At 40.6% G+C, this 17,584-nt stretch overlaps 3 protein-coding genes across 3 annotated transcripts; 1 reads left to right on the top strand and 2 right to left on the bottom strand.

Annotated features, from left to right (window-relative positions):
* The first annotated feature begins 193 nt into the window (after nt 1-193).
* LOC306977450 (uncharacterized protein) lies at nt 194-9,665 on the top strand. Its single transcript, XM_079575764.1, has 10 exons — nt 194-259; nt 908-6,936; nt 7,018-7,105; nt 7,220-7,298; nt 7,371-7,476; nt 7,546-7,677; nt 7,786-7,875; nt 7,950-8,093; nt 8,162-8,346; nt 8,422-9,665. The coding sequence occupies exons 2-10, from the start codon at nt 910-912 to the stop codon at nt 8,597-8,599; spliced, it is 7,029 nt and encodes a 2,342-aa protein (XP_079431890.1). The 5' UTR covers nt 194-259; nt 908-909; the 3' UTR covers nt 8,600-9,665.
* Nucleotides 9,666-10,037: 372 nt separating this feature from the next.
* On the bottom strand, nt 10,038-12,199 carry LOC306977930 (uncharacterized protein; the record flags this gene model as incomplete). Its single annotated transcript, XM_079576369.1, has 2 exons — nt 11,526-12,199; nt 10,038-10,071 (listed from the first exon to the last, which is right to left on the bottom strand). The coding sequence occupies exons 1-2, from the start codon at nt 12,119-12,121 to the stop codon at nt 10,038-10,040; spliced, it is 630 nt and encodes a 209-aa protein (XP_079432495.1). The 5' UTR covers nt 12,122-12,199.
* Nucleotides 12,200-14,766: 2,567 nt separating this feature from the next.
* Nucleotides 14,767-17,328, bottom strand: LOC306977929 (oxygen-regulated protein 1-like; the record flags this gene model as incomplete). The annotated part of the gene is made up of 4 exons (XM_079576368.1): nt 14,767-14,897; nt 15,268-15,861; nt 16,186-16,342; nt 16,693-17,328. 4 exons carry the CDS (start codon nt 17,326-17,328, stop codon nt 14,767-14,769), a joined length of 1,518 nt encoding a protein of 505 aa, XP_079432494.1.
* Nucleotides 17,329-17,584: the final 256 nt, after the last annotated feature.

The raw sequence follows: 17,584 nt of genomic DNA, 5'->3' as shown, positions 1-17,584 counted from the left end.
GGTGACATGAAGTTAGTGAATACAAAGTTAAACGTAATTCTATATATAAATAATTTTAGAAAAAAAGGCCCTGCAATGAACATATCTGATATGCAGTATATGTTTGCGAAAAGAAAGCATCTAGATTGTAATTTTAGGAAATTATAGAACTTGTTTTGGCCCGGCGCACCGTAACGTCACTTCCGTTATTTTCCTCCGGAAGTACAGTCAATTTTTTACTCAGAAAAAACAGCTGTTGTTGAAAAAGGAAAACATCAAAGTGAGTTGTGTTGTTTATAATGTTGCTTTATAGTTTGCGCATGCCTATTATTGCAAGAAGTACTGTTGAAACTCCCTGCTTTGTCCCAATAGCAGCAGATTTTTGGTCCGAAACAGCGAAAGTCGCTCCGCTCATTTGTTGCGAGCTGCTGCTAGCACTAGCTCCATCACTGAGCACTAGCACACAAGCCATTGGGAGCTAGCTTACTCACAATTTCTGACTTAACACGACTTCGGAGGAGAACAGTCTGTCTAATGAAAGAACACAACTGAAATGCGTATGAAATGGGACGTGAAAGTGAGCAGTTTTGCATTGTACATTGCGTGCTTTGCTAACCGCGAATTTTACTGTTTACGTTTCTCATTAGCCAGCGTTGTTGCATACTGACAAAAAAGGTTTTTGTTATAATCATATGGCTGAATTATGAATAATCTGGTAAATTGAGTTATATACATGGATAGTGTGCTTCAATATTCTCATAACATGTTATATTTTGTTTGTGAAATAAGCAAGGATCTCTAAAATAAATGGGGATATTTATTTCTCAAGGATGAAAGCTGGTGGTCTTCGTCTAAATGAGTGGCTTTGGCCTCCACAGACCTACTGTTTGTTCCGTTTGACACATATCTTTAACTTTTGTTTTGTCAGAAATGCCTGCCCCAAAGAGAGAATTATCACCACCCGGGTCTGACCCCAAGATGAGGAAGTTGGATGAAGATGGAGATGCCATGCTATCTAAAGTTGCACCAAATGCCCTACAACCAGGGAATTCCCCAGAAAGGACTACAGCCCCACGGACCAAGATAAAACGGCCGTCTTCACCTGAAGGAAATAATTCAAGGCAGAGTTCTCCTTTGTCAGTCTCTGACCCCCCACTCAAAAAAGCCAAGCTCTTTTCCACAAGTGCCTCTTCTACAGTGTCCTCAGAGACGTCCAACACATCCCTGAAGAAGACAACACCCACAGACTCTGACAATGAGGCAAGTGTTGTTGGAAGTAACGTGAATTACTTCAGTGTGAGGGATGATGGCAAGGCTAACGAACTATTGTCTCAGCCAGAAGGGGTGAATGAAGACACTGTACAAACAGACCACAGCTATGGGAGATTATCAGAAATGACTGAGACAGGTCAGGATAATACGATTTTACAACAAGTCACAAGTATTGTTCCAGAATCACAAAGATCAACAGGATCCGAATCAATGGAAACAAGCAAAGATAATATAATGAAATCTGAAGATGATCCTAGCAACTGTGGTCAGTTACAAGCATTCGAAAGTCAAAATAGCAACAAAGATACACCATCAACAGACACTTTGGACAATGAGACAAGTGTTTTCACATCTGATCAAAGTGAGAAAGATGAGAACACTTCAGAGACTCAAACGCTATTGTTTTCTGACAAGGTAATATGTCCTGTTGTAAATGTTGATTCAAATGAGAACGAAAGCCCTTGCATCATAACAGTTTTTCAGACAGAGAGCTTAATTGAAGTCACTACCGAGTCTGTTGTAGAAGAGGCTACGCTTCATGTTAAATGTGACTCTGAAGAAAATGAACATAAAGCACTTGTTGAAGAAACATATACAGATTATGCAAGTAAAGTGTTAATAAATAAAAAACACTCTGAACCAGCGCAGTTCATAGCTGTAAGCGGTATTCCAGACAGGTTCAGTGAGTACAATGAATTAACTGATGAAAGTGATGATAATTTACATCACACAGACAGCAATGTTCAATTCACAGATGAGGAGCCTCAAAAAACAAAACCGTTTCAGGACCAAGCGTCAAATGCTTTTTCTAACTTCCCTGCTGGTGAAAATGCAGACAAGTTGGATGACAATGAAATGGAACAAAAGACAGAAATAATATCAGGCAGTAAGTGTGTATCTCAGAATTTCATGTCAAATGAAAATGACCTGGAAATCCACAAAGATATGTGCGCTACTTCTGAAGCCAAAGAAGATTCACTTATGGAAAAAGACACTTATGTTGAAGATGCCACTACTCTTAATGGTCAGCTCAACGTTGAAATTCCCACTGGACCACTGGACAGGATTAGTGCTCCCTCACTCGAAATGCAAAGCCTTAAACCCCCAACAGACATGGACATGCCGAGTGAAAGTTCCTCTGCATCACTCAGTGTTGAAGCTGACTGTGTCCATGATGCCACTGAAGCAGCTTCAGGTATGTCTCAAATTGTAAATGAAGATCCAGTGTCACAAAATAATGAGGTGATTGCTGAGTCCCCTGTAGCACAGGAGATTGTTTGTTCAGTGCCTACAGAAGACATACTGGGAGAGAATCAGTATTTTAAGGAGCGAGATGAAGAAACTTCTGAAGTCACTCAGCTGCATGACAGTGAGATGCAACAATGTGAAACCATCACTTATTCTGAAATGCCTGAAATTATCCATCAAGAAATAACAGCTGTGCCTGTGGAGAATGTAGTAGTCAGTGAACATGATGCACATGTGTCAGGCTCAGTTGAGAACGAATACGTAAATGTTGATGATAAGGGTGAAATCAAAAGCGAACTTGATGTTATTGCTCCTGCAAGGCCCAAAGTTATAGAAACAATAGCCACTACTGAAGTGACATCTGAACTGACCCCAAAATTGTGCGTACAGTTCCATGAGGTCACTGAAACAGATGTAGTCACTGAATTGCCCTCTGTTACGATAAATAACAATGGAGGAAACACTGAATCTGTCATTATTCACATAGACACACAGCCCACAACATTACCGGATATCTTATCTGCTGCAACAGAAGACCAAAATTGCATGATGAAAATGCAGTCTGCAGAAGAAGAAAAAAGCACTCCTTTAGTGAAATTAAGCCCAAATGTTGTGGAAGTAAGTGAAACAGCAGGCGAAACGCTCAACAATGAATCGATGGGCAATTCAGAGGTAGATGCAGAGAGTCCAGTAAACGTAGCATCCACTGTAGAAATGCCTATCAGCTCAACTGTTGTATCTTATGAGAATACAAATCTTATTACAGGACAAGTTGAGGAAGTTCAAGAAAGTTTTATTAGCAATGCCTTCACTGAAAATACTGAAGATGTTATTGAATATTATTCAACAACTGAGGAGATATGTGATCCTTCATCCATAGTTGAGGTTGACACTAATAACGGTCAACAAGTCGCCACTTTAGACACAGAGATTGAACATGTAATAACATTTAATAAGAGTAATAACACAGAGATTGTTTCTCAATGTGAAGATCCCATCGGAATGGAAGTTCAACTTTCAGAGCAAGACTTGGCAGAAGAAAAACAGACAGAGGTTCAAGAAGTTATGGCTGAAAATGTGGCTGCCATAGAGAGACAAACGGATTCAGTAGCAGAAGAGATTAAACTAGCACCTTCAGTTGTAATGGAAGAAGTGGCTGAGCATACAGTGGCCTTTTTCAGTGAAGCTCGGAGTGATCATTCTGACAACATGGATAGTGAGCAAATGCAAGCGCCTTCATTTGTCGTGGATACTTGTGAAAATATCATTGCAATAAGTGAATCACAGGATACTGGTGCAACAGAAAATATTGAAACAAAAGAGAGTGAAGTAAATATGACGAGCGAAACCAATCAAGTGCTCCTTATTACTGAAGAAGAATCAGAGGAAAATGAGGTAAATGTTATTGTTGGTCAGCAAGACGACCTTCCCAGCTTAAAAGAACAGAATGAGACTGTGGTTAAGACACATGAAAACCAGATCGTGTACGAGCCCATTAGCAGTCCAGAAAGCACCACGGATGGAGAAATTCCTACAATGCCAGACAAAAATGATACTGTGATGCTGATGCATACAAACAGCACAGACGCCTCACAAATAATGTATAGTGTGTCAGCTTTATCTGCAAACGAAGAAATGGGGGAGCTGCATTGTGAAACCAGAGAACATGTTTCAGACAGCTGTGTTATGGCTGAAATCCCCCAAGTGCCTATAGAAAATGCATCTGTAATTTCTCCAATTGAGGAAATAAAAGTAAATGGGCAGAGTTTTCAAAATGAAAGCCATATTGAGAAAGAAATAGTTTTGGACAGCCAAACAGAACCGCAAATTTTGGAAACAGGTGTTTTATCTCCGGCCCCAGTGAATGAAGGAAAAAGCATAATTGACTGCCAGCAAGTTAAAGATGAACATTCAAACCAAGAAATTATTTCAGAGAGCACCGTTGCATCTGAAATGCTAAGTGCACAAGAGTGTGCCGTCTTTGAGCAGTTGGAGCAAAGTCATGGTGCAGAGGATGATAGACTTGCAGTGACCAGCTCCAGTGAAGATGCACAAGATGGTCAGTCAGAAAACACCGAAGAGAAAGGTAGTCTCCCTGATGTAACTGCATCAGCATTTACTGAGCAAGTGCAGGAGTTCAGTGGATCTGAAGTTGTTATGGATACAACAGCAGCAGCCACCGTTACTATTGAAATGGAAAGCCCAGCTACAGGTGGCACATGTGAGGAGTATGTAATATTAGAGCCAGTGCCTGCTACTGCAATTCACTATGACATAATTACTCAAGCTGTGGCTGAATCGGGGCTGTCAGCAGAGATAAGTGCAGAAAGTGTGGCAAAGCCAGAAAGCATTTTAAATGCAGTCCAACAAACAAGTGAGGTTAAAGATGCTCTTAATGAGGAAAACTCACAGGAGATAGAAATGGTAATTGAGACAAACTTGGAAAGCTCTGAACAAGTTGAGCAAATCTGCTCCCCTTCACAGTCTACTGACATGATGAAAGAGATAACAGCAGACTTGAGTTACTCTATGGCGGATGAAGGCGCACAAGCAGGTTCTGTTAATATGGAGCCACCGGAATGTCAGATTTTGGAGGATATTGAGATTGGACGCGAGATTGTTGTAGCAGAAGAGGAGCAAGAAGAGGATAGTGATATTTCTATAATTGAAAAACCACAAGAGTCTACAATTGAAGAAGTAATTTTGGAAAAGACAGAGGAAAATGTTAATGAGAGAAGCAAAGAAAATACATCTTTGGACAATGAAAAGCAGGACAGTGTAATTACTCTAAAACCTGAAACTGAGATTAAAGAGCCAGAAAAACCCAAGAAGCAAGAAATGAATACACAGGCCAGAACCAAAGCTCGCCAAGCAGCTCTCGCCGAGCAAAGGGCGGCTGCTGCGAAGAGACAAGCCAAAAAACAGCAGCTCAACCTACTAGCCTTGTGTCAGGAAATAGCAGAGGACATAGCCACAGACAGCATGCTTCTGAAGAAGATTGAGGAGGAGAAGCAGGCAGCAGCCGCTGCTGCTGCTGCTGCTGTCGCGGCGGCGGCTGCTGCTAAAAGTGAAACAAGCAAAAAGGAAATTCTACCTGATAACAAGCAAGAAGAGCAGTCAGTAGATGTTTCTATTCCGACTCCAGAAGAAGCAGAGGTGAGCTCCACTTCAGTGACACCCCCTGAAGAAAATCCTATATCCCAGGCCTCCACAGAGAATGTAGACGAGTCAAAGGCTACTGCAGAGCCACCAAAACGAAGATTCTTTATTTCACAAGTTAATGTTCCATTAAAAGTCCATGAGAAAAAGAAGCTGACTAGATATCAAAGATTGAGACAAGTTGAATTGCAGATAGAGAAAATGTCATGGGCTAGAGTGAAGAAGCTCAAATCTGACCAAGCTAATCAAATGTTTCCAGACATGGATTGGCAGGCATCGATGTCATTTTCCTCATTTTCTGGAAATAATGTAGCCACTCCATCTGAGCCAGTGACTGGTATATGTAAACCTCCTTCAACGAGCCCCACATCTACCAATATATCTACACATAACAAAGAGGAGCCTAAAATCGAGACTCCCAAGCCTGAAGCAACTAAAAGTGAACCAGCTGAAATGGATGTTTCCCCACCAGAAGCCACTAAAGAGACAGCAGAAAAAACAGAAGCCAATAAAACGAAATCTCCCCAAAAAGAGGATTTGTCAGTTGAACCAGCCAAACCTGAGCTACGCAAGTCTTCCCGTCTCAGTAAAATCGAATCTTCAAAAGCTGCTTCTGCTCCTGCCCCTGCTCCAACAGCTAAAGTTAAAACGGTACCCAAAAAAGTTCTGCCCGCTGTTCCCCCTCCCATGCCAAACGGTCTTAATAATCAGAGTTTGAAGATTGAGTATAAGCCCTACAAACCCAGGCCCAAGTACTCTTTTGATGACTTTGAGCTTGATGATGACCCCATAATAACTCCAAAACCAAGTCCTCAGGCCAGGCCCTCTCACATGACAGGACCGAATGCTCAAGCAAGGCCAGCTTCTACAAATACCACCCCTTCAAAACCTGCAGTCCCAACACAACAGCAGTTGAAGTCCAAAGTTTTGACACCAGCTGGACAGATCTCTGGTCAGTCAAAGCCTGCCTCCAGTGTACCAGCCAAAGCTTCAGCAGCCCAGGTGCAGTCAAAACAGGCACATGCAACTCCATCGTCATCAAAGCTTTTACCCAGCGCTAAAGTGGTGCAGACCACTGCTGTCTCAACAAGCCCTTTGTCAAAACTTGTCAGTGCTCCAGCCCCGTCCAAGCCAGCGGCCTCCTCATTGGCGCCAGTAAAGTCTACAAGCACCACTTCCCTGAAGGAGACAACCTCCACTGTAAATCACTCTGCTGAATCCACGGCAACCCCTGCTGCTCCTCAAGATACTAATGTTGCAGATGCTGCCAAATGCAAGGTATGCCAAAATCAACTTTCGATGTACTTTTCTCTTTTACTATTGTAAAGAAGAGTATGACTTTTTACCTCTTTCTCTCAGGCCACAGATGCTATTCCTGCTGCTGTTGCTCCTGAAGAAGACTCAAAAGTGTCAGATGGATCTCAGAAGTTTGACGAAAACAAAGAAGGTATTGATGTTTTATTTTGGCTCACAATAAGCTATACAAATGTTTAATACAAAATAGCCTACAACATTTTCTCAATTTATTTCAGTGTTCTAAAATTGTAATGTATTTTTACAGCATCTAATGTACATCCAGAGAGTAAGTCAAAAACAGAAGAGACGATCATGGATAAAGCCTCAGAACTCAAGTGTGAAGAGTAGGTCTTTTTCTGTTTTGAAGTCTTATTGTCTGAGAAATGAAAGTAATATAGTGAATGTTTGTGTTACAGTCAGACAAACCCTCAAAATGTCGAGATTCCCATGTCTGATACCAGTCTGCAGAAAGAAATAAAAAAACTAAAGGAAGCTGACAAAGATGGCACCCAGACGATTATAGTAAGATCATTTTATAGCCTTTTTGAATTCACTGAATAAGTACTGTAGTCACCATGCATCTCACTATAGGATGCAGGACAAAAGCATTTTGGGCCCGTGGCATGCAGCGTGTGTGGGATGCTCTACTCTGCTGCCAATCCTGAGGATGAATCTCAACATTTACTGTTTCATAACCAGTTCATTAGCGCTGTCAAATATGTGGTAAGATGCAATTTCACAGATTACACACTATAACTTCAATCATGTACATCCGATAATCTGTGTTCAAGTGAATGCATTTAGTTACAGCCCATGCTCTCTGTTCCATAGGGATGGAAAAAAGAAAGGATTTTGTCAGAGTTTCACGATGGAAAAATTATTCTTGTTTTACCAGATGATCCAAAATATGCCCTGAAGAAGGTAATTTTAAACAGAGACTAACAAAAAATGTCTAGACATGTGATTTTGTAAAATGTCTCGTCTTCCCTGTTCAGGTTGAGGAAATCAGGGAGATGGTGGACAATGACCTTGGCTTCCAGCAGGTGGAGTCCAAGTGTCCCTCAAAGACTAAAACCTTCCTCTTCATTTCCAACGACAAAAAAGTTGCTGGGTGTCTCATTACAGAGCACATTAATGAGGTCCGTACAATCCACTGTGTGTTACCATTTTGATATACAGACATATTTACTTGTGGCTGTGATTCCAGGGCTACAGAGTGATTGAAGATCCCGCCCCGTCTGGTTCCGAAGGGGAGAAGATGATGTTTGAACGGCAGCGTGCATGGTGCTGCTCCACTACTGCTGAACCAGCCATCTGTGGTATCAGCCGCATTTGGGTCGTCAGTACAATGAGACGCCAGGGCATTGCCTCACGAATGCTTGATTGCCTCAGGTTAGTGACTTTTATTTTATTTATCAATTTAGTTTGCACATAATTTAAGACATGCTTGTCTATTTCTCTATGCAGGAACAACTTCATATATGGTTCCAACCTGAGCAAAGATGAGATTGCTTTCTCTGATCCTACTCCCGATGGAAAAGTTTTTGCCACACGTTACTTTGGCACTTCTCAATTTTTGGTTTACAACTTTGTGAATGGCACGCCTTCAACCCAGACCAAAACAGACAAAGCGGAAAAAGTATGACAACCCTCAGCTGGGAAACTATAGATTTTATTGAGACACTCAATGGAAAATGGGACCTAAAGCTTAATGTTCTGTTTTAAAGAAATTATAATACTCCATTTGTTGAGGATATTCATTGGTTTAAATCTCAGGATGAAAACAAGGCATTGTTGGAGACTATTTCAAATTCACCCTTTAATTGCAAACTTGATAGTATTCTAACAAAGTTACTTTTTGAGCAACAAACAAGGGGAGTAGTTAAAATGCATGAGCCAAAAGCAATAGAAAAGTATTTTTTCTTGCAAAATTAAATTTCTAGATTATACTCACTGAAAGTGTTTTTATAGCATCACACATTGTACATCTCAGTCTTTCAGTTTGTTTATTTACTCACCTTTTTATCGTGTTTTAGTTGATTATCAATAAACATTTGAGAATATCATTTTAACATTTCATAATTTGGTCCTGTTAAAACATTTCTAATAAAATATCTAGAAATGTTCTCACCACATTTTAAATCCATGGAAATGTAGAGACATGGTGTAGGACTCGCTGGGCATTCGTGTTCTTTCATTTCCTATGTTCAGTTCTTAAGCTGAGCCATAAAACCATTTAGTGTGGCATTGTAGCCCAATATTCATGATATCTTATACTTCACTAATGCTCTTTGTTGCTTTGTTTGTGCCTGAATGAATCATGTGATAGTTATAGTTCTATATATTTTGGTTAGTTTAGTTTTCTATCCGTATGTTCCAAGCTAAGCAACATATGGCTGTTATTTTTAGTTCATGTAGATTAACATCTTCCTATTGCTTTGTAACAATGAATTATGTATATCAAACTATCATGTAAATGTATGCATACTTCTGATTGGGAATGATATGGCCTTACGGCTAAGGGGTTGATGATTGCAAGGGGGATATTGCTCAGCGATCAAAGCGAGGTGTTACTGAACCTCTGTCACGGTATACGTATATTACTGTAATCCATCCTTAAGTTTCCTATTTCTTGTAAAGGCGTTTTTAGACAGATGTGTTGTGTATGAAATACAAATTTGGTTTATACAAAGCTGTTATGTAAATATTTATTTAAATAATAAACAACTAAAAATATGGTGGTTTTTTTCATCATTTCCTTTAAAAAGGATTTACAGATATCTTTTTTTTTTTCATGGAATCATTTTCTTACACATGAATGGGTCACATTAATCCTTTCAAAAGCTTATGCAAATTTCAAATTTTTAATTTGTCGAGTGTTCTTCATGGAATAATATGGTCAAGTTGATGTAGAATCTATGCCAAAAAGTTATTTTTCTAATATACATTTTTATTAATTAAAAGTTATTTTTCTAATATACATTTTTATTAGTCTGAGATTTACTCTATGTGTTTGCAGTGATGTTTCCAGAGATCCTGACATCACCAGAAGGTCCCGCTGAGGGCGCATGTGTGCATTTGGCCTAAACACTTGTAGTTGTGCATTCCTCGATGCTCCTGTCACAACACAGTTCAGCATGATGGCAACCTCTGAGAACCAAAACAACCTTAGAAAAACAGTGATACTTCCTCAGGGACAGAGTGAGAAAACAGAGGTCTCCGCTTGTCCTAAAAGGCTTGATAGCGATCAGCTGTGACACAACAGTCCAGGGTCGGAAGGTGTCTTCAGTGCATTTAACTTATTTACACATTATGATTGGAATATAGACAAACACATCAAATGATATAAAAAATTTAATTACATTTTAAAAGGACAAAGGTGAAACAGCTGCCACACTGGTTGTTAAATGTTTAGACAGGGCCAACATAAAAACAAGTTACAACTGGTTGTTGACAATTTGATCATTTACAATATAATAGAATTTAACTTTTCTGTCACAGTAAGTGTAAGAAAAGAAACGGCACAATTTTGACCCCGGTGAAAAGCAGCCATGACCTGCTCACAGTGTGAGGGGACTGCTCACAGGGACTGGCCTTGTTGCCTGACATCTGTGGGGAGTTGATCTGTTTAAAGCGTTTTAAAACAAGATTACAGTAATGCTCAGAATACCTGTCCTGTTGACAGGCAAACTATAAGAAGAAAGAGCTGCTCTTAGGTTTGCATGTCAACAAACCTTCACGTGACAAAATCAAGACTATTTATTCTTCTAACACACGTAAGCTATAAAACAAGCTACACAAAGTCTGAAAAGTAGAAACATGTCAAATACTGTTTTTGCCTGTGTGACACGCTGCTCCACATTTAGCTGCAAGCATAATCAAATGTTTTCATGCCAAAGCTATGGCAACATTAAATGTTAGGCACCGACATCAACTTTAAATTAGCCAATAATATTATATAATGTTGTATAATGTTACATAGAATAAAAATAATAATAATAATAATAATGACAATATTATAGGCTACATGTTTTCTTCTTAAACTGATAACATTGTTGTTCTTTTTTCTGGCCACATTTCAAAATGTTCATAATATTGGGCAATTCTCTCCACAGAAATTATACAAAACATCCAACATGTCAGGCTCTTGTAGCCTTCTGCTCATAACACCCTGACCTCGAGCTGGCTGCACAACAACAGCCTCTCCATCAGAGGGTGCCTCAACTAATGGGTGAACTTTATTATCCATGATTTTAAAATCTGTCACTACACTAGGAAGTTTTCCATTCTTCTCTGACTTCATCTTTGTCCCCTCTGGATTGTTCTTAGGCCCACAACAGTCACTTTTCAGATCACCTTTAACAGAAGATTCTTCCTGGACTGCTTCAGAGTCACTAGCATGAGGCAAAGAAAAATAAGTGCAGTTTCTTGACACTGACTTTTGTTCATCTTCTGAGTCTGTCTTGAAGTGCAAATATGATGTTTTCTCCTCTGTGACTTTGCATCCTTCTTGCTCTTCTTGAGTGGTGCTTGTTAAGTTTTGACTTATTGCAACTGGTTCGGAAACAGACTTTCTCAGGACTGTGCTGTCTTGTAAAAGCCAGCGCCCATTATCAATAAGCACATTGTCTCCAGGACCAACCTGTGCATTAAAAGCTATGCACCTAGTAGGTCCTGTTAAAGTGTCCAGTGCATTTGAAGAGTTAAAGTAGGACAATTCTGACACTGTTTTGGAGCGGGCAGCATGAAAGGGAGAAAATAAACTAGTCTGATCTTTTTTCTGCTGTTTATGTGAGGATAATGGCCTATCAGTTTTATCCACCTGGGAAGGAGACTCTTTTTTGCCATACAGTCGTTCAATGGTCCTCATTACAAAACCTTTGGAAATAGATTTTCGAGAAGAGTCATCTTCCCCACTAGAAAGCTCACTTGAGGTCTGCGACTGATACCCTCCACTGACAGAGGTCTCTGCTCTACACTCTGTCACATCGGCTGAGTTTTGTTTCTGACTTAGTTGATGATCCGTGGCACTCTTTGCGAGAAACATTTCCCGGATGGATTTGACCCGGTTTCCCTCAGGCTGTTTGGTTATTACGTTGCTGGAGTCGTAGCTGAAGGATAATGATGACTGTGGGGCTGAGCGGGTGCCAGGGCTCAGCTGGGACATGGGAGACTCGGAGGGAGATTCCTCGCCTTCAGACCCAAGGACGGCTTTTCTTTGTGAGGGACTCTTAGTGACTGAACTTATCTTAAGACAGTTTGTTGCTTTCTCTTCTAAACATGTTACGCGGTCAGCAATAGATTGTAATATCACGTCATCACACAGCTTTTTGGCAATGTTCTCAATCTTTTCATTTTCTGAAAGTACTGTCTGATTGCACCTCTCTCTGAAATGAATCATAACAGGACTTTCTTCCTCAGACCTGATTTCATTCTCATCAGTGCATAGTTCCTCATCAAGGAAACTGTTGTGGTCATGTCCAACGTAATTGCCCAAATTAAGCTCAATGTCTACGTCTGTTAGCTGCTGTTTTCTTAGCCTCAGATCAGCAGTAACCGCTTGTTCTTCATCTGACAAAGGTTCTTCAACAATAACTTTAAGTTCTTTGGTTTCTTTTTGCAAATCTTCCTCTGAGAAAGATAGCTCATCTACATCTGTAGCTGTGTCATCACCACTACAAGGTACTTCTATACCACTTGAGTAGATTGAATGATTTCTGTCAGCGTCAGATAAACTGGAAGGCTCACTCTCAATCTCTGGGCTAAGTCTACTCTGAGGTTTGCTGACATTAAGTTCCACATAGCATTGTGAATCGAGCATCTCTGTTTCGGGGACTCGATTTTCAGAGTTGGCTAATAAATGCTCTGTTTGTTGTTTTTCCAGCTCACAGACACTGTGCTTCGGCTCTACATTACTGCTCCCTGTGTTGTTATGCGTCATGTCTTCATTCTCATTCGTTTTTGGACTGACAGCCGTAATATTTTCATGTAATTCTTTTTTTGTTGATTGGTTTTTGTAACTGTTACTTCTTACTTGCATTTGCACGGGCTCATCTACATTTGTTTTGTTTGATTGCATTAAAGGAAGTCCTTGCTCTGCCCTCTTTTGGGTTGGGTTGATTTTTCTGGGTGTCTTTCTTGAAGAGGCTAAGGTGCTGTCAGTGGAAAGATTTCTCTGAAGTGATTTTTTTGAGCTTCTAGGTTTGACAGGTGGAGAGGCCAAGTCCAATGATTGAGAATATGGAGATGTTTTCTGAAGTAGTTTAGATTTACTGAGGATTTGTCTTCTTTCACTTGCAGGACTGGCAGACGGAGTTGTACTCTTCATTCTTTCAACTTTTGGAGATGCCTTTTTATCAGCAGTGCGGTCATTTATGGAAGATATTCTTGGAGATTTGTTAATATTTTCAGATGATGGCTTTTTTCTTTGGGCCGTTCTCTCTGTAGAAGGGCTTCCTACAAGTTTAGCTTTTTTGGCTTTAGGTTTAGGCGACACAGACTCCTCATTTGATTGTTTCATAGCCTGCGGAGCTGGGTCTGTGCTTTCTCCTAATGAAAGATCTGCCCCAGTGTGGATGGGAAGAGATGTGGTTTCCTTGGGTATGGTATATTCATCTAAAGTGGCTTTCTTCAGAGACATTTTCCTTTCAAGAGAGATATTACTGACCAACGGGGATCTTTTAATAGATGGAGTTCTCTGTAATGGTGCATCCCTCAGCTCTGAAGAATTGTCAGCCTGAATTGATGATGCCATCTCCATTGTGTGGTCAGTAGGTGAAATGGCCCTGTCAGATGTAGGACTTGTGGATAATGGATGGACATCAGACACAGATGAGAGCCGATATAAGGGGCTGCTGGCTGCTGAGGCTTCCATCCCTTGTGCAGAGGAGGATTCTAGCAGATTTTCTGGGGGTGGGGGTGGCAGGTCCATTGACAGGGAATTTGAGCTCTCCTCAAATTGCACTATGATTGATGCTGATTTATCCAATGGTAAATCAGCTAGATTATTTTTAGAACACAAATCGTTTGACATTGAAACACTTTCCTTTGAGTCTGTGAGCAATGAGCCTTTTCTTGAACTTGTATGACTGTGCTGTCTGTTGTCCGATTGCTTTTCAAAGGATTTAATTTTTTGTCTAACTGAACCATTTCGTGTAAGTTCTGGCGCTGGAGCTGTGCTACTATTTGGAGTTTTAGATTTATCTTTCAGACTCTTCACCTTCTCTGCCACACTCATCAAACAGGGATCATTTTCCAAGTGAAGTTTCTCTGAGAGTGTTTCGTTTTCCCCTTCAAGGTAAAACGCAGGTTTAGACTGAGCTTTCTCCAACCAGTCTTCAACATATCCATTAGTTCCTAAATCGGACATTACAGGCAGCGGCATGCTTTTTGTGATATGTAATGATTTTCTACTGTCTTTCTTTTGATTTAACATTGTTTGTTGAGTGAGCATTGCTCTTTGTCCTGAGATAGGAAGCCGCGTTTTATTCTTAGTTCCCTGATTTGTACCATTTGCTGTCGCATCTTCAAATACATTTTTACTCTTTTTCAATTCAGTCATGTCTTTGTTTGATTTGGATTTCTTTCCATAAATTTTACTAATGAATCTGGCACTAGTTATTGGTTTCCCTTTCTTATTTATAACGTCTTTAGCCTTGTTTCTTGGTGACTTGAGTCGTTTAACGATCCCTTTGTGCTTTGGAGAAGCTTTTCTCTCTTTAACGTTTTTGGCTTTTTCCTTGATTTGGCTCTTTGCTAGCTTCTGAAATAAAGGCTGAGCATGTGATGAACCTGTATTTTGTGACTGAAGAGTTAAGTCTGACATGAGGGAAATGCTTTCAGACCTCCAGAGACTCGCAGGTTCGGATGCTGTTGAAGGTCTGCAGGGTTCTGGCTGAAAGCTACAATTAAAAGATTGGTGACCTGTGTCGGAAGTTGCTGGCCTGGAAAAATTAACAGATGTGGACATGGCCTGTGCACAAATGTTGGCAAGGAAATTATCCTGGCAGGTCTGCTGTTCATATATATGCATGACAGTCTCTGTAACCTCCTCTTCACTTGAATCCACCTGTAAGATCTCTGTCATTCCAGCTGATTTGTATGCAGCAATGTTGCTGTTTGCTTCCACAGATCCAACTCTTCTTGGCTTGGGGACAGGTTTAGTGTGTTTGACCATGCAATACTGCTCTGTTATATCACCATTTTCTATGTGTTCCCTGAAGTATGAACCAATTATGTCCTCCTGAAGCCCATCTGCAGTCAGTGATGTAACGCTTTCCACTGAGGCTTGTTTTGATCTGATTTGTTTTTGACTTGGGGTAGGTGTTCTCAAAGGGGACACTAAATCTCCATCTCCTTTTATAATGTCCCCTTCAAAACTGCCCTGATTAATAGATCCATTGTTAAATGAAGTTAGATCTTCATTGCAGATATCTTTGTTTGTAGTGATGTCTTTGCTGGGAGCAGTAGGGGGTCTAAAATCCATATGGTCTGATTCAGGAAGGCTGATCTCTTGTTCTGGCTCAGGAGGCGGTAAACAGTCCTCAATAAGCTGATTGGATAAAACGGAGCGCGAGAGGGTGGTCGTCCAATGGACTGTCTCCTCCTCCTTAATTGTCAGTCGCACTTTCATTTCCACTGTCATGCTGCCATCTTGGTTCACCCGAAAAGATTTTTCAATATCATCGTCTGCAGGCAGCAAACCGTCCTGGCCTTCCACCACATCTCCAAGAAAGTTTTCCTCCGATTCAGCCACAGACTCCAGTAAATGGCTAGACTCCATTTCATGGGAGTTTGTAGGGAAACTGTAAGAGCTCTCTGCAATGCTGTTGTGAATCTGGTTGACAATATATCTCTCTGATGATGAGGAGAGAATCCGTGGCTTCAATGCAAAAGATCTCTTTTTTTCTTTATATTTGTCCCAAGTGAAAGAATGATCCAGTTGTACCCATATCCATTGCAGAAGATCAGATTGAGCCACATGAAGCATGAAAAGAAAAAAAGAACAGTCAGTTTGCTGCTATAGTAGACTACAGACTCACTGTCTATATGTGGGTCAGCTAAGGTATTACACGTAATATTGTCTCAGCCCTTTATAAGTCTTCATCCAGTGAGATGAATTACAACTGACACACTGGGTTGTCAAACAGGTATAGCTTGTTCATTACTGAGCAATTCAAAGACATGTTTTCATCAAAGTTTATAAATATTATTTCATATTAAATCACTTACGATTTAAAGCCTTTAGTCTTCGGACACCCCTTCGTTTTTTCCTCATTTGTGTCAGCAGGACTGCTTTTTGTGTATTGTAGTTTGCAGGCTTGAACTTCTCCCTGCCTGCGGCCACCACAGTCCCCGAGCACATTATCAAAGCTGGGAGGCCATCAACCTGTGCAAAAAAAATAAAATAATAATAATATAAAATAAACCAGAATTAAAATGTGTGCACATTCATTATTTATTCTATGTGTATTACTAGAATATGATCTACATAAATAAAACTATATGCACATTTATTCTCTAATGCTTAAACAGTCGCAGTAATACAATCTACAACACATCTTAGATACATGGCTTTGCTGCAGTATCCCAGAATGCTTTGCTGGGTATTAAGGTGAACAGGCAAAGAAGCTTAAGACTTTCTCCACTCATGTGATGGTACTTTAAAGCCAGGTGGAAGCCCAGTCCGTAATAAAGTCCGTAGTAAAGATATAGACTCATAAACATATAAATACTTACACGTCTTCCATCTGGTGTGTGTAGTTTTGCCACATGGAACTGCATCAGCTCTGAAATATATCTCCGGATGGATTCAAATGTGGGTGTGGTTTTCTTCTGAAGCACAACAACACACTGGGTCGATGGGTCTCCATTTCGGAAAACCTGTAGCTTTTTTGGAGTGCGCATCACCACTGGCTCCTGAGGCTTGTAGCCGGGGTTCAGCCGTGCCTGCTGTACTGTCCGCCGCCGGGAGCTGACGGGCCGGGCGTGGTACCAGGGGGGCTGCCTTTTCCGTGCCATAGCCAGGTTTATGGGTTTCACCTTTCGCTGGTCTGAGCAAATGTATGACTTCCCATCTTCTAGCTCGTCCAAAGAGGAGACAGCATGGACTCCTCGGGGGGTGGTAATGTTCCTCACCCCGAATGGCAGTGGGACCTTGTTAGACAAGCTGTCCAGGAGTGCCTCAAATGTTTTAAAAGAGCGGTTGTTGATGACCATCCGCAGACCGCTGAACTGAGGGTCCCCGCTCTTGTAGAAGCACACCCGTTTAGACAGGATTGGGTTGGTGACACTTGTGTGGCGAGAAGTGCCAGCAGTGTACCCACTCCCCGAAAACTGGTCAGGGAGCATCCGCCTCAGCACTGGCTCATTCATTATTCCAGACGTGCTGCAAACAGAGAAAACATCAAAATGATCAAATGAACATCAGGAATTTTTTATTTCATCGATTGTATCACTACTTTCAAATTTTCTCTCTTTTTATTCCTATTCTTATTATTTATGAATTATTAATGCAAAATATTCAGACAGATTGTAAACAACAAGATTAAGATAAACTGAAAAAAAAACAGACGGGTGACGTGTGACAAACATATGCTGTTTACCTGATACTACAGGGGATATCAGGTAA

Source organism: Gobius niger (assembly GCF_951799975.1).
Source record: "Gobius niger genome assembly, chromosome: 18".
Taxonomy (NCBI): Eukaryota; Metazoa; Chordata; class Actinopteri; order Gobiiformes; family Gobiidae; genus Gobius; species Gobius niger.
This window is presented reverse-complemented; position numbering and strand designations above follow the sequence as displayed.